The 21,880-nt window shown below is 36.2% G+C and overlaps 13 protein-coding genes across 13 annotated transcripts; 6 read left to right on the forward strand and 7 right to left on the reverse strand.

Moving 5' to 3' along the window:
- Window positions 1-15: 15 nt before the first annotated feature.
- FDP41_001280 (uncharacterized protein) lies at window positions 16-795 on the reverse strand (the record flags this gene model as incomplete). The annotated part of the gene is made up of 1 exon (XM_044703359.1): window positions 16-795. One exon carries the CDS (start codon window positions 793-795, stop codon window positions 16-18), a length of 780 nt encoding a protein of 259 aa, XP_044564325.1.
- A 430-nt stretch (window positions 796-1,225) lies between these two features.
- FDP41_001281 (uncharacterized protein) lies at window positions 1,226-1,774 on the forward strand (the record flags this gene model as incomplete). The annotated part of the gene is made up of 1 exon (XM_044703370.1): window positions 1,226-1,774. One exon carries the CDS (start codon window positions 1,226-1,228, stop codon window positions 1,772-1,774), a length of 549 nt encoding a protein of 182 aa, XP_044564326.1.
- Window positions 1,775-2,374: 600 nt separating this feature from the next.
- Window positions 2,375-2,779, reverse strand: FDP41_001282 (uncharacterized protein; the record flags this gene model as incomplete). Its single annotated transcript, XM_044703381.1, has 1 exon — window positions 2,375-2,779. The coding sequence occupies one exon, from the start codon at window positions 2,777-2,779 to the stop codon at window positions 2,375-2,377; it is 405 nt and encodes a 134-aa protein (XP_044564327.1).
- Window positions 2,780-2,837: 58 nt separating this feature from the next.
- Window positions 2,838-6,507, reverse strand: FDP41_001283 (uncharacterized protein; the record flags this gene model as incomplete). The annotated part of the gene is made up of 3 exons (XM_044703392.1): window positions 2,838-3,826; window positions 3,973-4,602; window positions 4,677-6,507. 3 exons carry the CDS (start codon window positions 6,505-6,507, stop codon window positions 2,838-2,840), a joined length of 3,450 nt encoding a protein of 1,149 aa, XP_044564328.1.
- A 1,365-nt stretch (window positions 6,508-7,872) lies between these two features.
- On the reverse strand, window positions 7,873-9,732 carry FDP41_001284 (uncharacterized protein; the record flags this gene model as incomplete). The annotated part of the gene is made up of 1 exon (XM_044703403.1): window positions 7,873-9,732. The coding sequence occupies one exon, from the start codon at window positions 9,730-9,732 to the stop codon at window positions 7,873-7,875; it is 1,860 nt and encodes a 619-aa protein (XP_044564329.1).
- A 123-nt stretch (window positions 9,733-9,855) lies between these two features.
- Window positions 9,856-10,641, reverse strand: FDP41_001285 (uncharacterized protein; the record flags this gene model as incomplete). The annotated part of the gene is made up of 3 exons (XM_044703414.1): window positions 9,856-10,199; window positions 10,252-10,293; window positions 10,350-10,641. 3 exons carry the CDS (start codon window positions 10,639-10,641, stop codon window positions 9,856-9,858), a joined length of 678 nt encoding a protein of 225 aa, XP_044564330.1.
- Window positions 10,642-10,769: 128 nt separating this feature from the next.
- FDP41_001286 (uncharacterized protein) lies at window positions 10,770-13,576 on the forward strand (the record flags this gene model as incomplete). The annotated part of the gene is made up of 2 exons (XM_044703425.1): window positions 10,770-10,976; window positions 11,075-13,576. The coding sequence occupies 2 exons, from the start codon at window positions 10,770-10,772 to the stop codon at window positions 13,574-13,576; spliced, it is 2,709 nt and encodes a 902-aa protein (XP_044564331.1).
- An 89-nt stretch (window positions 13,577-13,665) lies between these two features.
- Window positions 13,666-14,982, reverse strand: FDP41_001287 (uncharacterized protein; the record flags this gene model as incomplete). The annotated part of the gene is made up of 1 exon (XM_044703436.1): window positions 13,666-14,982. The coding sequence occupies one exon, from the start codon at window positions 14,980-14,982 to the stop codon at window positions 13,666-13,668; it is 1,317 nt and encodes a 438-aa protein (XP_044564332.1).
- A 202-nt stretch (window positions 14,983-15,184) lies between these two features.
- Window positions 15,185-16,051, forward strand: FDP41_001288 (uncharacterized protein; the record flags this gene model as incomplete). The annotated part of the gene is made up of 1 exon (XM_044703447.1): window positions 15,185-16,051. One exon carries the CDS (start codon window positions 15,185-15,187, stop codon window positions 16,049-16,051), a length of 867 nt encoding a protein of 288 aa, XP_044564333.1.
- Window positions 16,052-16,362: 311 nt separating this feature from the next.
- Window positions 16,363-17,894, forward strand: FDP41_001289 (uncharacterized protein; the record flags this gene model as incomplete). The annotated part of the gene is made up of 3 exons (XM_044703458.1): window positions 16,363-16,405; window positions 16,477-17,361; window positions 17,428-17,894. The coding sequence occupies 3 exons, from the start codon at window positions 16,363-16,365 to the stop codon at window positions 17,892-17,894; spliced, it is 1,395 nt and encodes a 464-aa protein (XP_044564334.1).
- Window positions 17,895-18,107: 213 nt separating this feature from the next.
- On the forward strand, window positions 18,108-18,755 carry FDP41_001290 (uncharacterized protein; the record flags this gene model as incomplete). The annotated part of the gene is made up of 1 exon (XM_044703470.1): window positions 18,108-18,755. The coding sequence occupies one exon, from the start codon at window positions 18,108-18,110 to the stop codon at window positions 18,753-18,755; it is 648 nt and encodes a 215-aa protein (XP_044564335.1).
- Window positions 18,756-18,979: 224 nt separating this feature from the next.
- Window positions 18,980-19,618, forward strand: FDP41_001291 (uncharacterized protein; the record flags this gene model as incomplete). The annotated part of the gene is made up of 1 exon (XM_044703481.1): window positions 18,980-19,618. The coding sequence occupies one exon, from the start codon at window positions 18,980-18,982 to the stop codon at window positions 19,616-19,618; it is 639 nt and encodes a 212-aa protein (XP_044564336.1).
- Window positions 19,619-19,686: 68 nt separating this feature from the next.
- On the reverse strand, window positions 19,687-21,822 carry FDP41_001292 (uncharacterized protein; the record flags this gene model as incomplete). The annotated part of the gene is made up of 1 exon (XM_044703492.1): window positions 19,687-21,822. The coding sequence occupies one exon, from the start codon at window positions 21,820-21,822 to the stop codon at window positions 19,687-19,689; it is 2,136 nt and encodes a 711-aa protein (XP_044564337.1).
- Window positions 21,823-21,880: the final 58 nt, after the last annotated feature.

Genomic DNA, 21,880 nt, shown 5'->3' on the forward strand with positions numbered 1-21,880 from the left:
AATAAATTCCTCCTTTTAGTCAGAATGATATCCTGCTTCAAATCTATCCATTAATTGTAAAGCTTCTTCCACTTCATGGTTAGGTGCAATAATGCCATGCTTTTGTTTGTCCTTCATGTCTTGAATTTTTTGACGAAGTTGTTCCTGTCGTTTCTTATTCTTGATGAAAGGAGTTCCAATATCTTCTTCTAATGTTGTTCTAATTGATTTTTGCAAAGCATGAAATTGCCGATCTCTATCTCGATGAAGATGTTTAGCTAATAAGTGCTCCTTATTATTTTCAATATACGAGTAATAGGCTTCATCATAATTAGGGTTCATAGTACTACGTTTTGAGGCTCCAGGATTGAATTCGGTGCTCTCTGGATTTGAAAATACATTCAATGACTTAGTTAAATGTTCTCTGTCTTTGAGTTTGTTCAGCTTTTCTCTTTGTGCGTGATTCGGAATATCAATCGTTAATGATCGCTCTAATTGTTCTCTTTGAGCTTGTTTCTCTTTTAATTTTGCTCTAATTTCTTCTCTTCGAGATTGAATATAATTCATCCTCATGTCTTCCTCGTAAAATTGAAAGAGTAAATCTTCCTGAAGTTTCAGAGCTACCTCTGCGTCGGCTTTTAAAATTTCATATTTTCCCTTTGTGTATCGCCTTCTTCGTTCTTCTCGCTCAATCAGCTCTTTTTCATTGATTAAAGGATATTGTTCATGATGATCCTTTTCTTCCGAGACTTTGTTGGTAGGCACAGCTTTTTTCTCATAGTAATTGTCATAAAACCATCCAGCTTCAACAGGCATTATGAAAAATGCATTAATTTTTTTTATTTAGACAATAGATTCGTGATTTACAAATCAAATTTTGGAGGGAAAACGCACAGCAACCGTTTCATCTCCTTGAATTTTAAATCAACTAAAAAATTGTGCAATTTTGATTTATAATCAGCCACTTTTATCTGGAAGAATATGGTTCCTACATTGATCCGAACAAGCACAAAAAAATTGTAACCTTCCTCGAATACCTCGTCTCCTGTACTTTGGCAAGAAGAACAATTATCTCAATCTTGTCAAATTGTACAATGATAAAACAATTCAACCAAAATTTAAATCTTCAAAAATTCATTATGATTTGTTGCCATTATTGTCGTTTGACTTTGTTAAACTTGGAAGAGGACAAATCTCAAAGAATAACATTTTACAAAACTATCGAGTATTTAAAGATACAATTGTGATGTTAGCCACAGATGAATATTTTCCAAGTCAAACTTTGATCATTCTAAAATTGTTAGAAAACAAATCTATTCATGACATTGTTGAACTGATCGAAGACAATTATATTGAAGAAAATATTGATGACTTTCAAGTTGGAGATGATTTTATTGTTTTGAAAGGACGATCACATACGCTTTATATTTGTTATCAGAATGCAACTTCACAACGCTATGAAGTAAGACCTCTCGATTTTCAACATGGTCAAATTGAATCCTTCTTTTCATGTGGATTTAATTCGATTGTGATACAAGACAAGGCACATCAATATTATGTGGTCACTATAGATCCTTCAAGTGGAAAGATCAAAAGTTTGGATACCCTTTTGGAATTGAGCAAATTACTCTCAAAAAGACGGAAAATTGAGCAAGTGGAGTGTTTGTTTTTCTCGGAGGAAGCTCAGCGTGTCTATCCACTCGCCATTTCCAAGAACCATGATAAATTGTTATATAAAGGACCCTATGGAATTCCTGATCGACGGTATGGAGGAGATTATGTGGAATCTTGTTAAGGGCCAATACGTGGACAGGTGCATCCATTGAAAGACTTGATTGTGATTCTGTTTCACCTGTGATCACTCTCAGTAATGGACTCACATTTTGGATCAACCATGGGAATTGCAGTTCGAGAATTGAGGATTTATCCTCAATCGTCCATCAATGCGTTGGAAATGAATGGTATATTGAAAAAGTAATTCCAAACAGAGGAGGCAATGGTTATGCACTCTTGTTGAAACATACACATCACTCGGACTTTTTCCAAATCATGGTGGTGACCAATCCAAAAGTGGTCGGTTGTGATCCTTTGTTTCTTGAAAGCTGTAAGGATTTTCTTGTGAAGTAGGAAGAATTTATTTGGGTCTTTTTGTTGCCAAATTATGTGCTTAGACAATATTCGCTTTCTGAATCCATTGAGAGCATTCATTTCACAAATAGTTTTATTTTGTTTGAGGTTGAAGATCAAGAAAAGGTTTATTTAACCAGATTGGCAACCTGTGCAGGATTTCATGATATTGAGGTTGTATCTTTTGAAACGTTAAATTAGACTCTTCTGTGACATTCTTAAAGCTACTTGTTAAACTCACAATAAATACATTTTAGTTCATGTATTACTACTTTTTGGGAGTGGTCGGTAATGGTGGTGTACTGTACAATTCAGAGTAGTCTTGATCTTTTTCAAGAAAAAGTTGAATTTGTTGGACAACTTCGTATTTAACGCTGTCGGGTATTTTAGATCGAGCAATAGGAAGTAAATCGTGAACAATACTTGGTACTGATAATTCTGCGAGCTCTCGCTCTTCCATGCTTTCTCGGAAAGCGGAAGAAATAATATCATTCCATCCGTTTTGATGTAATCTAGTCTTTAATAATTCCTTTAATCGTTCCAATTCTCCACTATTTTTTAATTTTTCATAGATTATATTCTCTTCGTAGGTAATAGAGTTCTCTGATGATCCCGAAGCAGCATGATGATCTGTTTGATGTTGCTGCGAGCCTCCCGAAGTAGGTCTCTGCATTTTTTTGGCGCTTATTTGCAAAAAATTTCAGTTCGAGTAACAATCTTTAAAAATACTTTTAATGATTGTTCAGGAGGGAATTCTGTTGTTTGTGCTGCACAATCTTTTGAACGATTTCTTTCATGACTTGTGAAGCAGGTGATTCAGGATGATCTCGAACGATACTTTTTCCTGTTTCACAGGCCTGCATTACTACTGGATCCAAAGGAATGCTTCCTAAGAACGGAATGTTGTAATCTTTTGCTAATTGCTCTCCTCCTCCACTGGTAGGTTTAAAGATCATGGTCTTGTTTGAACAATGAGGACAGACAAATCCACTCATGTTTTCAATAATACCAATAATGGGTATATTAACCTTCTTACAAAAGTTGATTTCTCTTCTAACATCATTACAGCTCACATCTTGTGGTGTTGTGACAATAATTGCTCCATCAATGTCAACATTCTTCAAATATTGAACAATTGTAATATGCTCATCACTTGTTCCAGGAGGCGTATCAATTATCAAATAATCCAAATAATCACCCCAAAAAACATCTCTCAAAAATTGTTTAATCAAACCATTCTTCTTTGGTCCTCTCCAAATAACAGCATCATCTTTTTTAGGTAACATAAATCCAATGCTCACAACTGCTAAATTATCTTCATAATATGCTGGAATCCAGCCAAGATTACTTTGATGTAATTGATATCCTTCTAACCCGAACATGGTCGGAATGGAAGGACCGCACAAGTCTACATCAAGAACACCAACTTGCGGAATTGATTCTTGATCATTTTGGGATGTAAGAGCAAGCGTTAGAGCCAATTGGCTTGATATTGTGCTTTTTCCAACTCCTCCTTTTCCTGATAACACTAAAAACTTTCTCTTGATTGCCTTCATAGCCTCTTTAATCTGCTCTGTTTCAATTGCTGTTTGATTAATATTGTTTTTCATGGCTCCGCTTGAACATAAGGATTGATTAGGACATCCAGCACAAGCCGATGTTTTTCCTGCTGAAGTGCTCTGAACTCCTGGACAGTGTTCGTTGGCATTCTCGGGCACGGCTGAAGAAGGTTGTGATTCTGAATGAGATGTTTCTTGTTGCATTTTTTTTGGTTTTCGGGGGTTCCCGGAAGATCATTGCTAATCCGAGACGAATATTGTTTCTCCAAGGCCACCCTTCCGAGTAACACTTTCTCCATCGTCCTACAATAATGAAAATTAATTTTGGGTTGATGAGAGAGACTTGTTAACGCTTTTGTGAAAAATTGCTCATCCAAACTCCATGAATGAACTAAGAATATTACATCGGCTGCTTCTCCGTATGTCAAATAATTAACAACATCAGGAATCACATTCCGAAGAAAATCACTTTTGGCTAATATGGCCAGTTTGTCCTGATGCATTGTTGCAGCTTTTTGATGCCAATTTGCATTTGGTTCTGGTTGGACAAACATTGAATGTAATTGATGTGTTGACAGCGATAGAAAAGCAATTTGAATGATAGTATTGGTGTTGACATTGACTCCCGTTGTCTCCAAATCCATCAACACAATATGATATAATTTGTTTCCGATTTTCATGAGATTTTGTGTTGATGATATTATCCCTTGAGGTCTAGAATGTATCACCGAAATTTTATCTTTAAATACGGACCGTAATTCATTAGGCTTATGCTTAAGCTCCTCTATTGAATTATTAGTAGTAGCATTTTCTGATTGAGAATCTTTGTATTGATCTTCTTCACCATGTGACATTGTAACTTTTCGCAATTCAACATCTCTTTGCATTTGACGAAGAAATTCTTGACATTCCATATTCTTAACCTCTTCAGCAGCTGCTTTCTGATCATATTTGTGTTGATCAAATGGTTTTTAAAGCAGCCTTTTACAAGATAAGGCTTCAATTTCTTACAATTAGGTACAGGGCAACAAAGAAAGATCCGCTTTGGAGCACAAGTATCTAATCTCAAAGTGGATTTTCTGGCATAATTTGCAATTTGTTGATTAATTTTTTCTAATTCTTTTTCGAATCCTTTAAGTTGAGAGTTTGGGCTACAGTATGGCGAAAAATCTGGAATTTTTGTCACTTTTCCACTCATTCCGTTATAATGATCAGTTAATGGAATATCAGGAAGAGAAAATCCTGGAACATCATCAGGGGCATGAAGGATACAATATATGAAAAATGTTAACAAACCCATTTGACAGAACTGTTTTTCTGTTGCTCGAGGATACTTATGTCTTACAATAGAGAAAAATAGTTCATTAGAATTTGTGGTGATACAGCTTGATCGAAGATTTGGAAAATGTGAGATCAAAGTGATGAATCCATTGATAGTGTGTATGCAAATATTTTTTGTTTTTGAGGGGAACGGATTTAACTGCTCAAATCGTTGCTTAATGTTATGTAATTGCTCAACTTGACACTTATTATCATTAATGCAGTCATATAATTCTCGAATTAACGTCAAATAATTTGCTGCGGCTAATGATTGTGGAGTATTGATTGCTTTCAACTGTTCAATGACCGGTGAGCTTGTTAAATTTAAACAATATTGTAACGCCATGATATCACTAGGAGCTACTTCCTCTCTATCAAGCAATTCATACAAGTGTGGAAATTGTTGCATGAAATTGACTATTGTTGGCATTGATATTTTGTGTTCAGTAATTTGAGAGGTAAATAGGGCATTTCTTTGATTCTTAAAATTGTGAACATAATCATTGAGAAACACAAAATCCTTATGCGTAGCTTGAATTGCGTGTTGAACAGCCTGAGCATCAATTTCAGCATCAGCACAACCACAAACAACAGTTACAGATTTATCAATAATTTTCAATATTTCTTGAAATCGATCTATTACAAATTGTGTGCTGTTCATTGACTCGTTTTTAGGAAACCATCCGATAGGCATATTCCAAGAATTATCAATGGCATTAATAACAAAATATATCATCTCGTCTGTCAATGATTCAGGTTTCAATTTGGATAGATCTTGAAATGAGTTACATGGGAACACTACTCCAACAAATTCTGAATTTAGTGTGTCAATATGTTTCAAAACCTTCATGCCGTCAACAGAAATACATGCATTCTTACAGGAGGATTTTGAAACAATATCTTCAAGAGTTTCTTTGAAATACGGAATGATACCACGACTACCTTTTGGAATCCAATTTTTGACTGTAGCTAATTCAGGAATTATGAGATTGTAATGTAAATGGTTGAACCAATTACATAGTTGATGTTGATTTCGTGCTCCGGCCATTCTGACAAAAAATTGCTTTCCTGCATAATATTTAACAAGAATCCAAAAACGTTTTGCAATATCAGAATACTGGTGATGACGCGGATCTCTACTATAATTTCGTAATTGGTCGAATATAAATTGCATGAAAAATGTATCCTCAAAAGGTTTTTTCATTTCTGGCAAACGAGGTTTACAAGTAGGTTCTGTTCTGAGATCTAATTTAACTTTCTTTTGTGGTGATTCCATCACATACTCAACATTCACTGACTCAAAATTCCAGGTTGAATCATAATGTTCTTGGGCTTGTCGAAATAATGACACTAATTCAGATTCGGTCTCAGTTAACTCTTTTGAATGAACCACTAACTTGCTAATTATTTCATACATGAGTAAAGGATACGCAAGTAAACTTTTAGGTGCGGGACGAACTCCATCAGCAATTTGTTGGAAAATAACATCTTTCTTTGAAATAATTTGATCAAGGTGGTTCATTGTAGATTGGCAATTGCAAATCCCGATTGCTTTTGTGCCGAGTTGATTGCATTCAACAGATTTCAATTTGGTCCCTGTTTTAATTGCAATCGGCTTATAGTTTGCATTGAATATACAATCACCAAAAAGCAGCTCTGAATATTTATCGGATGGGAAGCCATTGCAATTAAATTTTAATTCCTGTGATGATGGAGTTTGAGGTGTTTGAAAAGTCGAAGTTGGATGAACTGTGAATGAGGATTGTTGATGTTGCCTCTTATTTCGATGCTTTACAGCACTGGGTCCGTTGTGGAATTAGGCCCAATATGGAAGGAGAATCTTTGATTGCGTTGCTGGTAGCTACGCTCTCGATCCCCCAATAGAACGTCAATGAACATTCAAAAAACGCGTAAAACGAATAAAACGTTGCAAATCACGAAAATTGTAGTAAATCAATTAGCACTTATCAAGTTGGAATTTGATGTTTCACTTGTGTTGGTGTGGAATTTGATGTTTCACTCGTGTTGGTGTGGAAATTGATGTTTCACTCATGTTTTGCTCAATAATTGCTGAAGACGAAAATTAAAAAAACATTTAAAAAATGTTAAATCAATTTGAATCTATTGAAGATCGTATGGAACAGATATCTGCTTCCATTAGAAACAGCACTGAAAGAAATTGCCCCTTTTGTCTTGAAATGGTCAACGTGTGCGTATTATTGAGCCACACAAGACTGTGCTTATTTTTGTGGGAAAAAGCGACAGATTCTGATCATGTCAACCATAATTCACACTCCATCAATATTATTGAAAGAGAATGCAAAAAGAGAAAATTTGAAGAATGTTCTAATTTGATTTCTTGAATGCTCATTGACGTTCTATTGCATCGTCCCAACTACAACACCAATTCAAAATTCAATCACGAGAGTTCAGAAGGAGCAACGGTGTGCATTTTTTTAAGAAGTTCGTGACTGGTAATGGACGGAACAGAACAAAAAGTATTCACTCCCTCAAACAAAAGACAGGAACAAAGTTTATATTCAGGAAAAAAGATTACATACTTTCACCATCTTAATTGCTGTTTCACCAAATGGACACATTCTATTTCTCAGCTTGTCATATAATGGGTCCAATAATGATTTGAATTTAGTTGAATTTGAGGAAAATCATTTCTGGGAAGTAATGGATCCAGATGAATATATTATTGCAGACAAAGGATTCAGAGGAACTTCGCGTACTCTTATTCCATTTCTTGGACAAGATATCCATCTTAACGACCAAGAGAAACGATTCAATAATAGTCTTGCTAGTGTTAGAATAGTTGCTGCATATGATTCGAATTTGTGAATGGTGGAGTGCTGCATGATTCGAATTTTTATTACATGAGTTACAGCTGTTGGAGTTTAAAGGTGATGGCAGAATTAGTTTTTGATGGAGTCGAAGAGAAAAGGGATTCGAGAGTGAACACTTCAACCGCAAAAATTTCAAAATCTGTATGACTGGTAAGAGGATCATTTCCAAAGGTCTCACTCGAATAAGATGATCCATATTTGAGATCTGGATCAAGAGTGAGAGCAAATCCTTGACCTCCACCACCCACTGAAAATTGACGTGCGCTTGTCAATTGAAAATATTCATTCTTTCTTGTCCAATTATATACACATATGGTTTGCTGTTCTTTGTGTTTGGGATGTGAATTATGAACTAGAACATATTCATCATCTTCAGGGTGAGGAGAATGTGGTTTTGAATGATTCGAGGTTTGTTTTTCAAATTTAAAAACAAAAGATTGTCCATCTCCATAGTATCTCTCCTTTTTAGTCATTTCCACTTGTTCTGTAAGGAAGGCTCCAAAAATTTCTCCTTTCATGGTTTGCACAACGAGAATGACTGGTTCACGTTGTTCAATTTTTCTATACATGGTTTGTAAGCTAATTCCGTGTTCCTGTGTTGAGTAAAGCAAAAGGAAATTTTTGTTTCTAAATCTGACGGGTAAAGAAAGAGAAAGTTCTCGTAGTTGTGATTCTTTCAAAATGACTGGTTTTGTAGCTCCAATAATTTCAGGAGTTCTATATTGAATCTTTAAATCAATATTTGAAACATGATGATGTAATTGCAATGGTGGAGCAAATTCTTCTGATGGTGTTGTTGTAGTCGTTGGAATGTGAGGATCAACTTTTGGAGAAGTACTTGGGGAGTTGGTTGGGGTGGGTAATCGTCCTTGGAAAATAATATCACCAGTGAAGGGAATCATAGAAATGTAATCTCCAACCTCTGAATTAGCTCTTTTTCGTGTTTGTGTGGATAATTCATGATTGTTGCCAACTGTTCCATCATTAACAACAAGATCATCACCTTGGACCAAAGCATTGGATGTTGAGGAGGAACCAGATCGTGATCTTGATGTAAACCCCATCATGGATGATCCCCAACCCCAAACACCACCTGCCAAGCTCATTGCTGTACTTCCAACAGTTTTGCTGACTGAGGTTGCCACATTTCCCACACCACCAGCAATATTCAGAGCAGTATTTCCAACACTGGAAGCAACTGATCCAACCATATTTGTAGAGGCCTTTGTAACTGTTCCGACACCACTTGCTACTGATCCAATACCTTCTGCAACAGTATGTCCAACAGAATCCACCATATCACCAGCAATGTTAATTGCAGACTGTGACAAATGTTTTGGATTTAAATGATGCTTGATGACGGTTTCAGAATAAGTTTGACTTGTTGATGATTGTTCGGGAGAGTTTTTTACAGGTTCTTTTAATTCTTTTAATCGCTCTTCTTCCTCTTGCTTTTTCCAAATTTCTCTCATTCTTGCATCTCTTTTCTGTTTTTGTTCGAAATGTTTCGGATTTTTAATTTTGACCTTTGTTCCTTTGTCAATAATATCTAAAAGTGAATAATGAGGATTTGCATAAAGAAATTCATCAATATCCATATTGTTTCTCAATGCAATGGCTGCAACAGTGACGTTATCTCGGTCCACAATAATATCAATAAAGGGAGGTTCTGTGGGAGAGGGTGGTAAAGGTGTGTCCTCCTCTTCGGATGATGATGATTGAAATTTTGATTGATCTGAATTTACAATATTAGTTGTATTTGTGTTATCAGTGATGATTGGTGTTGATGAAATGGAATCTTCATTGTTCTTCTTTATTGGTGATGATGAATCTTGTCCAACCACAACGAATCCATCCTGCTCCGACACGGGTAAGATTGCTGCGGATGTGCTCATTTTTTTAAAAAAAGAAAGATTCGCGAACACACCTTCAATTTTCAAACGATATTTGCGTCAGAATATTCAGAGACTTACTTGATAATGACAACCAAAGGGTTAGATATTTTGAAGAAAAATCTTTTACAGATTGGTAACAGCTTTGCGATGCATGGCAAGTTCCATTTCTAAATAACGTAGTTTTTTCTCGTCCATAAATGATTGTTTTTTCCAAGCAATAAGATAGGTATTGAGGACGTATTGTGATTCCATCTCATTGATGCTTTGAAAGGTAATACTTTTAAAATCCAATTCATTTTCAAACATGGAAATATAATCCTCAGCGTATCGAATGTAATCCATGGCATTGCTGAGCATGTGATAGGGTCCTTTTGAGAGCAATGTTTGACTATCATGCTCTTTAGAGTTTATCATTTTCAATTTCATTCGAGAAACTATTTCTTTTAAATTTTCAACTATTTTAAAAACTAATGACGAGTTCATTAAAATCTCATAACAAACAACAACTTGATAACGTACAATCTTGAATACAATTCAACAAGCAATCATGAGCTTGTTTCACTATTTAAATTTTTAAATTATTAAATTCATTTTCAGTAATTTTTCAAATTGCTTACATTTCCGTGTTAACGAAATATCCATCAAAGAACTATTATTTGTCACTTGTTGATCAAATTCAACTGTTGCATTAGGAGTTTGTTGATTCAATAATTGAACCAGTTGAATGTATTCCGAGAAATGTTCACACGATTTATCATGAATGTTGTTCCATTCTTTTATCTTTTCCATAAACTCTTTATGAAATATCTCGTTCAAATATTGATTTAGAGTGTTGCTGCTGTTTTGTGTTTTATTGTTTTCGGAAAGTGAAGAAAGCTGTGCTCGAAAAGAAAAGGGCTTCGAAGTCATTTTTTCTTCGAATTGGAAAGTGGTGTGATGAGGTGTCACTGAGAGGACATCTTTTTGAAAAAAAAATAATAGACGCAACAACAAAGCCTCCTACTCTTATTTGTACTCTCCCTCTTTAGTGCAAGAAAATGGGTTCCTCTGATTCCAAACTTCAATTCAAGACCATGTTCTCCAAGTTGGGTGAAAACTATATAAAACACAATGATCATAATTTTTGGAAAATGTTGTTCATTCAGCCTCTTTCCATTGATGATATATTTACAGTGATTTCTCCCGATGATATTCGCTCGTTAAGAAAGGTACAACCAGCAAATCTTGGCACAATCATTTATAAGGTAAGCTTGTCATCCATTTGAATCTCATAGTCTCATCATATGTTCGGGTCTTCAACATTTATTATTCTCACTTGCAATTTGATGATGATTCATAATAGTGTATTGAGCAACTTTTTCTGTTTTCTCAACCCAAAAACTACTTCTCTGAAAGCACTAGTGCCAAAAACTCACTTCATCTTCTCACCAGAATTTTGCCTTTTGTTTTTGAGCATGATGATGATGGCTTTGTGAGTGATCTGTTCTTCAATAACGTGTTGCCAGGCTCAGCGAATTTGCTATCCGTTGTTGGTGGTGCAACTAGCAGCAACCAACAAGCGATTGAGCAACAAGCTCCATCCACGCCATCGGATCAAAAAATCGATACCCAAAAACAACAATCCACATCTTCCGAACAAATTGAACTAGTGAAACAGGAAATTGATCAACTCAAACAAAAGGTGGAAGAAAAATTAGAAAATAATATTTCCAATGCTCCCACTGAGCCTGTTACAAAAGAAGATGAGCCTCCAGTAGTGGAGCCAGTTAAGGAAGCTCCTAAAGTTGAGGAACCTAAAGAAACACCAAAACAACCTGTTGAGTCAAGTTCAGGTAAAAAGAAGAAGAAAAAGAACAAGAAAAAGAAAGGAGGAAAAGAAGAGGAAAAGGCTGTCGCCGAAACATCTGTTTCCTCAACAGTCGAATCGAATACTGAAGAACAATCAGAGACTACCAATGAGGATGCTTCCACTGAGGTGTCATCGGAGTCTCCTGCGACTGCTGCTGTTGATGAGCAATCAACGACCTCTACAATTCCTCAACAAGAAACAGTAACCCAAGAAGAAGAAAAAGTGGAAGAAAAGTCAGTTGAACAGGCTCAATCTGTGGAGTCAACTAATACAGCCTCCGTACCACAAACTGTACCTGATGAGAAAAAGCCATTGCCAATTTTGAAAATTGCAGACGTGAATTTGACTACTTCACTTGCTGAAGTAATGTTGCAAACATTAATGAGATGCTTATTCCTCCCTGATTTCACAGTTCCTTTAGGACAATTCAACGAAGATAACTACATTTCATTGAAATCAGATTCCTTGGATGAAAATGTTTTATGGCAAGTTGGTATGGGAGTTCCTCTTTCTAAAGGCCTTCGTTCAGCATCTTGGGAGCAAATGGAAAACAGAAATGATATTTTAAGATGCTTATTAACATGTTTCTCAAGTGTTCTATATTGTGATGCTGAGACATGCAGTGAATTTGATAACAAGTTCCTATCATTAGCAGTCTCTGATAGAATGCCACACGTTCATAACTTGGTGTATTCTCTGTTGAATTTTGTTACTGCATATGATCCAAGAGGCTCACTTCCATATTCTTCCCAACTTTTCACTGACCACTATACTCAGTACATTGAAACATCATTGCATGTTTTGTCTGTGTTGTTACAACACAAACCAAAAGGACATGCTAATGTTTATCATACATTCTTCCAACAATTTAGAAACACATTAGATATGACTCACTTATATAGCAAGATGACATTACTTCTCAGAAATGTTGTTGATTCTCACAACACCTATCTACCTAGCTCACAAAAACTGATCGAATTCTATGAGGAAGTCTTGCTTCTTTTGTGGCTAATCCTTGGAGAAGCTCCTATTTTCAGAACATTTGTATGCAAGGAACTTAACATCACTGAGTTACTTATTCCACTTCTTTTTATTATTCAACTTCATTGCAAACAGGTCACAAAGTTTCCAATTGTACAATTGGCTTCTTTTACAATTTTATTATTAAGTGGAAACAGAGAATTCGGAGTTGCTCTCAATCATCCATACAAAATTTCAACACCTTTGGATGTACCTGTTTTTGAAGGCAATTTTGCTGATTTACTCATTTTGTTCTTCAATAAGGTTATGGTCAGTGATAAGGGAATCATTCGTGGTTTGTATGATTGCATGCTGACAATTATTGCAAATATTTCTCCTTACACAAAGTCATTAAGCATGCTCTCCAGCGTCAAATTGTTGAACTTATTTGAGGCATTTGCATCTCCAAGATTCCTTTACTCGAGTGAAAAGAATCACCAATTCGTTTCTCTTTTACTTGAAGTTTTTAACAACATTATTCAATATCAATATGAAGGCAATGTCCATGTCATTTACTCCATTTTGAGAAGAGGAAAATTATTCAAGGATCTCACTCAAGAGCCAGATTTAGAACCAATCAAAGCAGCAATTATGAAGAAACATGAAGGCAAACAAGGAGCTGAACAACCATTCATACCAACTCACGAATGGGTGCAATCATGGAGACCAAAGCTTCCACTCTACACAATCACGACTCTTATTGACACTCTTACTCCAGACGTCGAAAAGATCTGCTCGCAAGAATATGCCACTGAAGAGGATGTGATCGTCTATCTCAAAAACACAACCCTTGTTGGTTTGTTGCCAGTGCCTCATACCATCATAATCAGAACATTCCAAGGAAATTCGAAAATTGATACGTTCATAATCACGTTTATTTGGGGATGTATTTATGTGAAGATGAGTACACGTGTTCCTTGGGTTGATGCAAAGGCTATCAAACTATTCAGAATTAATACTGTTCCTGTTCAATAAATTTTTCCAACGCGATTTATTCATTTAACGAAGCTTGCAAGATTAGTGTTGTATCAAAAACCTTTGTTGTAAAACCACAAATAAAGGTGTTACTTTAACTTTACATAAAGAATGGCCAAAATCAGGACTACAAGTGCTAACACGTAGAGAAGGTAGGTCAAAATGGAAGTAGAAATCTTTTTGTTGGCGTTCAAATGTTGCACAGAAATTGAACGGTCGATAGCCCCGCTGCATACATGGACATGTTGTTTTTTCTTTTTGAGACCAGTGCCCTTTTGTTTTTGATAAGGATCTTTGCAAATGTCAATGCAGGTGATGGCTTCGCTGTGAATGTTCAGCTTTTTCCCAATATGCTTCCCTTCTTTGTACAAATGGATGCCTCCATCCACTCCAAATGAAATATACTCCTTGCCATCGTCTCCTATCAGTACTGAAAATGCAGTCGCAGGTCTTTTCATGAATTCTCTGGTTGAATGTAGTGTGACCGCACCATCATTCACCTTAAAACACGACACAAAAGTTGGACTTGATCTAGATGTATGCAATGTGTAGAAAAGTAGTTCACTTGAGCTGTAATTCTTGGGAAACAAGCAATGCTTCACATCCTGCTTTGGATACTGTGTAATATTTGGAATTGAACTTGAAAAAACTTCTTCGTATTGCTTCTCCTTGTTCATTCTAAAAACTCGTATAGTTTTGTCTTCTGAAACAATTCCAAGAGTATTATTCGAGTCATTAGCCAATGTTAAATCACTCATATTCTTTTTAGTCACATTTTTCATTTCATACACAGGTTCTAATCGGTTGTTCTCTATATGAAACACATGAAGAGAATTATAGTCATCATTTGCAACAACAAAACCATTAGAATTGATATCGCAAATCTTCTTTCCTAACTCTTCACTGCTGCTAAATAATGGCTTCGAGTCCAATACTGTGAAATTCTTTTCTTTAAAATCATATCTCAGTAACTGTAATTTATCGAGCGAAGTGAATACAATGAATGGAGTATCATTTACCATCTCGTACTTTAAGTTCCAAACAACATCACTTTCAGTGCTGTGGTCACATTCTACTGTTAGTGCCTTATCTCCATTCTCTTCATAATTGAATTTCATTACCATAATTTTGTTTGGAATTCCATGTCCTCCTCCTCCACCGACAACAACTCGACTGAAATCTCCAAAAAACAGTGTAGCATATACGACAAATTCACATGGTACAATCATGCCTTGATTTTTTGCTTCGGAAACCCTTTCAACCTTGACTCCATCATTAGGTGATGAAGGACTTGATATTTTCAGATCACTCTTTGATGGCGGTGGAGTTGAATTTGAGGAGGAATTTGTGATTATTTGATGATCGTCTTCCGACGATTCGTTTTTGAGTGTTTCTTTGGAGCTCATTTTTTTTCTGTCTTTTGGAATTGTTGACGTCATTACAGTTGTTGCATCGAGAGAAAGCCTTTACAAAGAACACTGAAAGCGCCTCAGCTTGTTGTGCAAGTATCCATAAACTTCTTAAATATCACTCATTAGTATTCTGGTATTCATTCAATGAACAGCTTTGATCTTTAAGATTGCCTCCATCATCCGAAAAAATATTTTAATGACGGAAAGGAATTTACCTCAAACCGATACTCCAACATCATCTCCTCTCTTAGCTCGTAAACCATCCACAAAGAACCAAACATCACGATCTAAACTCGAGAAAAAGGGATCAAAAATCATATCAAGCCTCACGGGTGTATGCTACACATCTCCTGCTTCATTGTTGATGAAGGAAGTAAAATCATCAAAAATTGCTGAACAAGCCTCCAAACGAACCATGTCAAACAAGCCTAATTCCTCAGAAACAGTTCATCAGATCATTCAAAATTCAAAGGTTGGAGAGTCTATTTCTTCAAAAGACAGATCTTCCTCTCCTTCATATGATGTACATATTCGTCCCTCCACAAGTAAGGTCCCTCATCCATTTTCCTCAACAGCCAATGAATTTTTCGAGTTCAACAAACAAATAATAGAGAACGCTTCTCCGATATACAACAAGAACTTGGTCAAAGCGTACTGTGTTCCCCAAATAAGCTTGAAAATGAAAGAGATTTTGATTCCTGTGGCGGAAGGTGTGACATCCTCTCACTCTGTTTCCGAATCACTAAGGATGTTGAATATAAAGAGTAATCCAACGCAGAATGAGGTGAATACAATTGAATCTAACAATATTTGCGAACAACAGCTGGAAGAGGTTGTTCCTATTTCTTCTCTTGGTAAAGGTCTTGAAAAGTCCATTGATTCTTCAGTTTCTTTAAATGAGGAAAGCAAAATTGTGCATAGTTCTCCTCTCAAAAGCGAAACGATTTCAAATAAGATCGAAACACCAAAGAAATCAAAACACGCCTTGTCTCCTTCGGCCACAGTAAAGTCATTGGTAAAATCGAGGGTTGTAGAGGAATGGCAGTCCCTAATTGTAAGTTGAAACAATTTTCAGAATTATCTTCCTTACATGGCCATTTTAAAAGAATATGTCTGTTGACAGTTTGGAATGTTTACCAAAACATGAAGAAATAAGTTCCGACGAAACATATGACGACTACACAAGAAGAAAAGCCAACCAAGTAAAACAGCTCCTATCTCAACACCGTCATTCTCTATCTCAAAGAGAAATGAATAGCCGAGAAAGAAAGAAACTCCTTCATGGATATACCTTGGAAGAGATTGAAAAAGCAACAAATGAAATTTGCAAACATCTGGAAGAAAATCATCTTTCATCACCCCAACAATAAAAAAATGTCCTTCATTCGCAAACTGTTCAGCAGCGTCAGCGATCAAAGTATGTTTCTGTTTCTTTGGTTCAGTGGATAACAACAAGATCCATCACATTCCGAATCTTCATATTGTCAGATAACAAGTTTGCTGATGACCAAGATGATGAAGCCGCAATACAAAGCACAACAAAAACTCAAAACACAAGTAGCAATAACGGTAAATCGGTTTTCTCTAGTCATAACACAGAAACATTTAAATCAACAGCATCCAACGAGCATTCTAGAGCGCGAACCAACAATGGTGAAATTACAACATCCACTGATGAATACGATAATACATCACGAAATTATGACACTCTCACTTTTACCGATGATCAATTAAATAGAGATTTAGCAGAAAACGTAACTGAAGATGTTGCTTCGTACCATCGATCAACTATCTCTCATAGAAGTGCCATACCAAAATTTCCCGACAACAAACTCACTGATGAAGAGAAGAAATACGTTGCGTTCTGTATCGAGAAGTTGAAAAAAGTTGAAGGAGTTGACTCGAAGAAAATTCAAACAATTGCTCAAAATTGTGTTCTTCATGATCGTTTCAAGTACAAATTCTTTAATCCTGCAACGGAAATGGATCAAGATATTGGTTTTGGTGGAATGGGAGCAACAAACAAACGTACCAAAACTGGTCTCAGAATTAAGTTTGTTCTCACTGAGTTGGATCAATCATCACACATGAGATTACTAAGACGTATTGGACATACTTTAAACTTCACTGGAGATTCTCAATTTGGAATGTTTCATACGGCACTTATTGTAGGAAATTGGTATGTCGAATGGAATGACAATTCATTGGCCATCGTTAGAAAGAACTCTTCATCAAAGGCTGTTTTTGCTTTTGATCTTGTTATTATTACTAAGGAAGCTGACATTCACCATTGTTTAGATGTTATTGCAAAAGAATGTTGTAGATGGAATGGATCTGTAATGTATGAAAATCGCAAGGCAAATTGTCAGCACTGTAAGTTGTACAAAACTTGTTCATTTGGTATCATTTAACCATTCGATTTTATTTGGTTTTCATTAGTCACCCAAGCTGTGTTGGAGAAAATTGGAATTGATTTTGAAAGTAAATTAAAAGGAGCAGCCAAGAACTACATAGAAAGACTCAAAAAATATGGCGTTTGTGACATGACCATTGATTTGACTGATAAGTTGAAACCACTTTTTAAAAACGTACAATCTGTCACATTTAAGACACACGCAGAGTTAGATATGTTTTATAATACAATTAAGGATGCTCTTCCAAGCTATTTCGACGTGGATGAGGGTAAGAGTGATGAAATTTTATTGAAATCTTTTGACAGGGCCTTTTGGCTAAGAAAGGAGTCGTCAAAAGCCTCAGCAGACGATGAACCATTAAGAGGAAGTGATAATTGTTGCCTCTGCCCTTTCAACCAATATGAAGACGTTTTTAAGGTTTATCTTGAAAAGAACTCCGTCAACAGCAAGTACAGTCTTGGAAATTATCTTCCTGAAATACCAAACAGATAAATACTCTTGACGTTTATTCTATTACGAGTGATCAATCATTTTTTGGCTGGAGACGACCACAAGCCGTTTTAACAGGCATTGTAAACTTTAGAAAAGAGTTGACCATCATTTTTTTAAAAATTGTTGAAAAAAAATACACTAATTGTAAGTCGTTCATTTTGCTGTTCTCTACTTCAACTTCAAAATTATTTTCGACCGAACAGAACATTCACCATGAGTAAGCTTTCAAGTGACGAGCTTAGGGAATCTGTTGTCAAGGTATTGAGTGAGAAGGACAGAAGAAAGTTCACCCAAACCGTTGACCTCCAAATCAAATTGAAGAACTACGATCCATCCAAGGACAAGCGTTTCAACGGTTCTTTGAAGTTGCCAAACTATGTCAAGGAAAATTTGAAGGTTTGCATCTTGGGAGACCACAACCACTGCGAAAAGGCAAAGGAACTCGGAATTCCATACAGAACAGTCGATGATTTGAAGAACACCAACAAGAATAAGAAGATTGTTAAGAAGTTGGCTGATTCCTATGATGCTTTCTTGGCTTCTGACTCTTTGATCAAGAGAATTCCAAGATTGTTGGGTCCTGGTTTGTCCAAGGCTGGAAAGTTCCCTCTCGTCTTGGGTCAAAACGACGATATTCCATCCAAGATTGAAGAGTTGAAGAAGACTGTCAAGTTCCAATTGAAGAAGGAAATTAACTTGGCTACTGCTATTGGTAACGTCAAGATGAGTGAAGATGAAATCCAACAAAACGTTACTATTGCAATGAACTTCTTCGTTTCATTGTTGAAGAAGAACTGGCAAAACGTTGGTTCCGTAACTATTAAGCCAACTATGGGTAAGCCACAAAAGATTTATCCATAAACTTGTTACCTTGACCCTCTCCCACCACCAATGCTCCGTGTTTCAAGGCCGAAACGTCTACACGGATGTCGTTGGAAGTCACTGTCTCAATAAACATCCACTTCAACAAGTAATTCAGCCAAGTTCTTATCTTAACCAAAGTTCTTTCTGTATTCAATGTTCAACCTTCTGCTATTAATATCTGTCATTTCTCAGCTGACTTGAGAAATTCCAGAAATTAAAAAATGTCTCAATCGTCTGCTTCCATAAAACGAGCCCTCATTATTGTTGATGTACAGAATGATTTTTGTGAGGGAGGCAGTTTAGCAGTAAAACATGCTGATGAAGTGGTGCCTGTTTTTAATAGGTTGAGAGATCAAGTAAAATGGGATTTAATTGTGTTGACACAAGATTTTCATCCTCCAAAACATATCAGTTTTGCTTCGAGTCATAATGCGGAAGTATTTTCTTCAAAAGTATTGGATGACGGTATTACACAAACCATGTGGCCAGATCACTGTGTTCAAGGAACAAAGGGAGCAGAGTTTCACCCTGACTTAATTGTAACGAGTAGTGATGAAATTGTACACAAGGGTTGTAATTCTTTAATAGACTCCTATAGCGGATTTTACGATAATGCTAGAAAGAACAAAACATCTCTTGACGATATTTTAAAGAAACACAACATTTCCCAAACATTTATTGGAGGAATTGCTTTGGATGTTTGTGTGAAATTTACTGCACTGGATTCCGTTCAATTAGGTTATGACACATATCTGATTGAGGATGCAAGTAGAGGATTATCGCCAGAGTCTGTCGAAAAAGCTCTCGATGAGCTCAGAAAGAGCAATGTTAAAATTGTGACTAGTCAAGACATCTTGTAAAATCAAAGTTCTATTTAAATTATTTAGTTATATTATATGACACTGTCATTAAACATCACTTAAAATATTTATGATCTATTGGCTTCCTTCTTGACCTTGAAAATTCTAACAATGAAATGTTCAGAAGAGAATGCTTCCTCCAAGTGTTCTAATTCAAAGTTCTTGTTGCCAATTTCTACTCCACGTACTCTATCATATCCAGTTGGTCTTTGATATTCTGTCATCATTTCACCAAACTTGTAGTAGCTCAATTTGTACATTAATGAATTGAGCATTGTTTGACTTCCTCCTGCATCAATTCTGTATTCTCCTCTTGGTGATAAATAATCTGCTTCCTTAATTTCAGGATAAACACTTCCACCAATACGGACCATCCACAAGAATTTGTTAATATCATCTGATGCGTAACCTGTTACTCCTCCGAAAATAACCAAAACATAGTCAACATCTAAAGCTCTCATAATCTTGTAGGCTTTTGCTTCATTAGAGGCCATTGCCCTACCAACTGTCGCAATATGTGTATTGTTCCATGTATTGTTGTCAACTAATACAGTCCTATTTGCCATGGCTGTTAATTGATAACCATAATCCCACCATGACATGACCTTGGCATCTGGTTTAGTATTTTCGCTCAACCAGTAATAAGCTTCTCTAAAATCATCGAAAATAATTCTTCTTCCTCCAGCACCACGAGCAGCCAACACAATAGAAGGAGATGAGTAGGCCTCTGAAGTTACCCAAACACAGTGAACAACATAGAATACTAAAAGGAATAACATTGAAATAAGCATGATAAGAGCAATCTCTCTTGGAAGTTGACTTTGAGTCTTTTCAGTGGAGCTAGAAGCTTGTGGTTTCTTCTTTTGATCTGTGGAGCTTGTTGATTCCGTCTTTGAAGGTTTGGCTTTAAGAGCACGGATATAAGTTTTGAGAGTTTTGGAAATACCAATTCCAGATAAAACACAGGCAGCAGGAGCAAGAACGAGAATCAAACGAACCATAACACCAGCAAAATACACACTGAACATTCCATATAAAATAATAAAGATTGAAGCATCAGTCAAGTCACGGAAGCAAAAGTATAATCCAACAGGGAATAAAAGAGCCAAAATGTGTAAATCAAAGAAGAAGCTTGCCCAAGTGGTAGGTTGGTGTTCTGATACAGAAGCAATAATTGGAATATGTTTCTTGGCATAGGTTGGATCCAACATGGCATAAAATCTACCAGTCCATGGAGCAATATATCCTGTGGCACTTCCAATTAGAATAGCAACAACAGCAGTCAAAGTAAATGTTGAAACAACAAATCTAAACAATCTTTGGAACATTTTCGCATCAAGTAAAGATCTAATCCAATTCACAAAGTTCACAAGTTGAAGTAAAGCAAATACACCCATTGCACCTAAATGTTCGCTTGTTTGAACAGCTTGGAAATTGACAAATCTGACTTGCATGGACAGGAGTGTACCTAGGATATAGAACGAGCTGTAAGCCACATACAATCGATGAGAGAATCTACCAGTGACAAGCAATACCAAAACATAGACTGGAATCAAGTTAATGATGAAAACATAACCTCCCCAAGCGTTGACCATGTAGAAATAGGACAAGCAAGCAATTGAACTCCAGAAAAGAGATCCAGTTCTTACACTCTTAACAAACAAATAAAAAGTGCAAATCAAAGCGAAAATGGCTACACCTTCGTTATCAAATGATCCAGCAACGGAACGAGAAATATATCCAGGAACGATGGCAATCAAAATCGAGGATGTCAAAGCTGCGCTCGGACCAGCAATTTCATTTGTAAAGGCATATGTAATCATGGCAGTGTTGGAAGCAAAGAAAGGAGAGGTGAGAACACAGACATTTCTTAAATCCACGGTAAAGTTGATGGTTCTCAAAATCCAATACATGAAAGCTGCTGTAATTTGGATTCCTGGATACACTGTACCTCCTACAACACGTCCAATAGGATACCAAGAAAAATCATCAAACCAATTGTAGAAATCATACCATCCGTAATCTACCAAATATTTAGCGGAACGGAAATTGAAATATGGATCAAATTCGTGAATGACACTCTCATATCTGAAGACTGAAAAAAGCCTAACACAGAAGGCCAACACGTAGATGGCTGCGAGAATGGTAATACGCAGCAAAACTTCCTTCTTACGTGTTGGAATGAAGAAGAGTTGAGAGAGCATTTTTTTGTTATTGTTTGTGTGTTGTTGGTGTGATGATTCACGAGAGTGATGATCATTG

This window comes from Naegleria fowleri, assembly GCF_008403515.1.
Source record: "Naegleria fowleri strain ATCC 30894 chromosome Unknown tig23, whole genome shotgun sequence".
Classification (NCBI taxonomy): Eukaryota; Heterolobosea; class Eutetramitea; order Acrasida; family Naegleriidae; genus Naegleria; species Naegleria fowleri.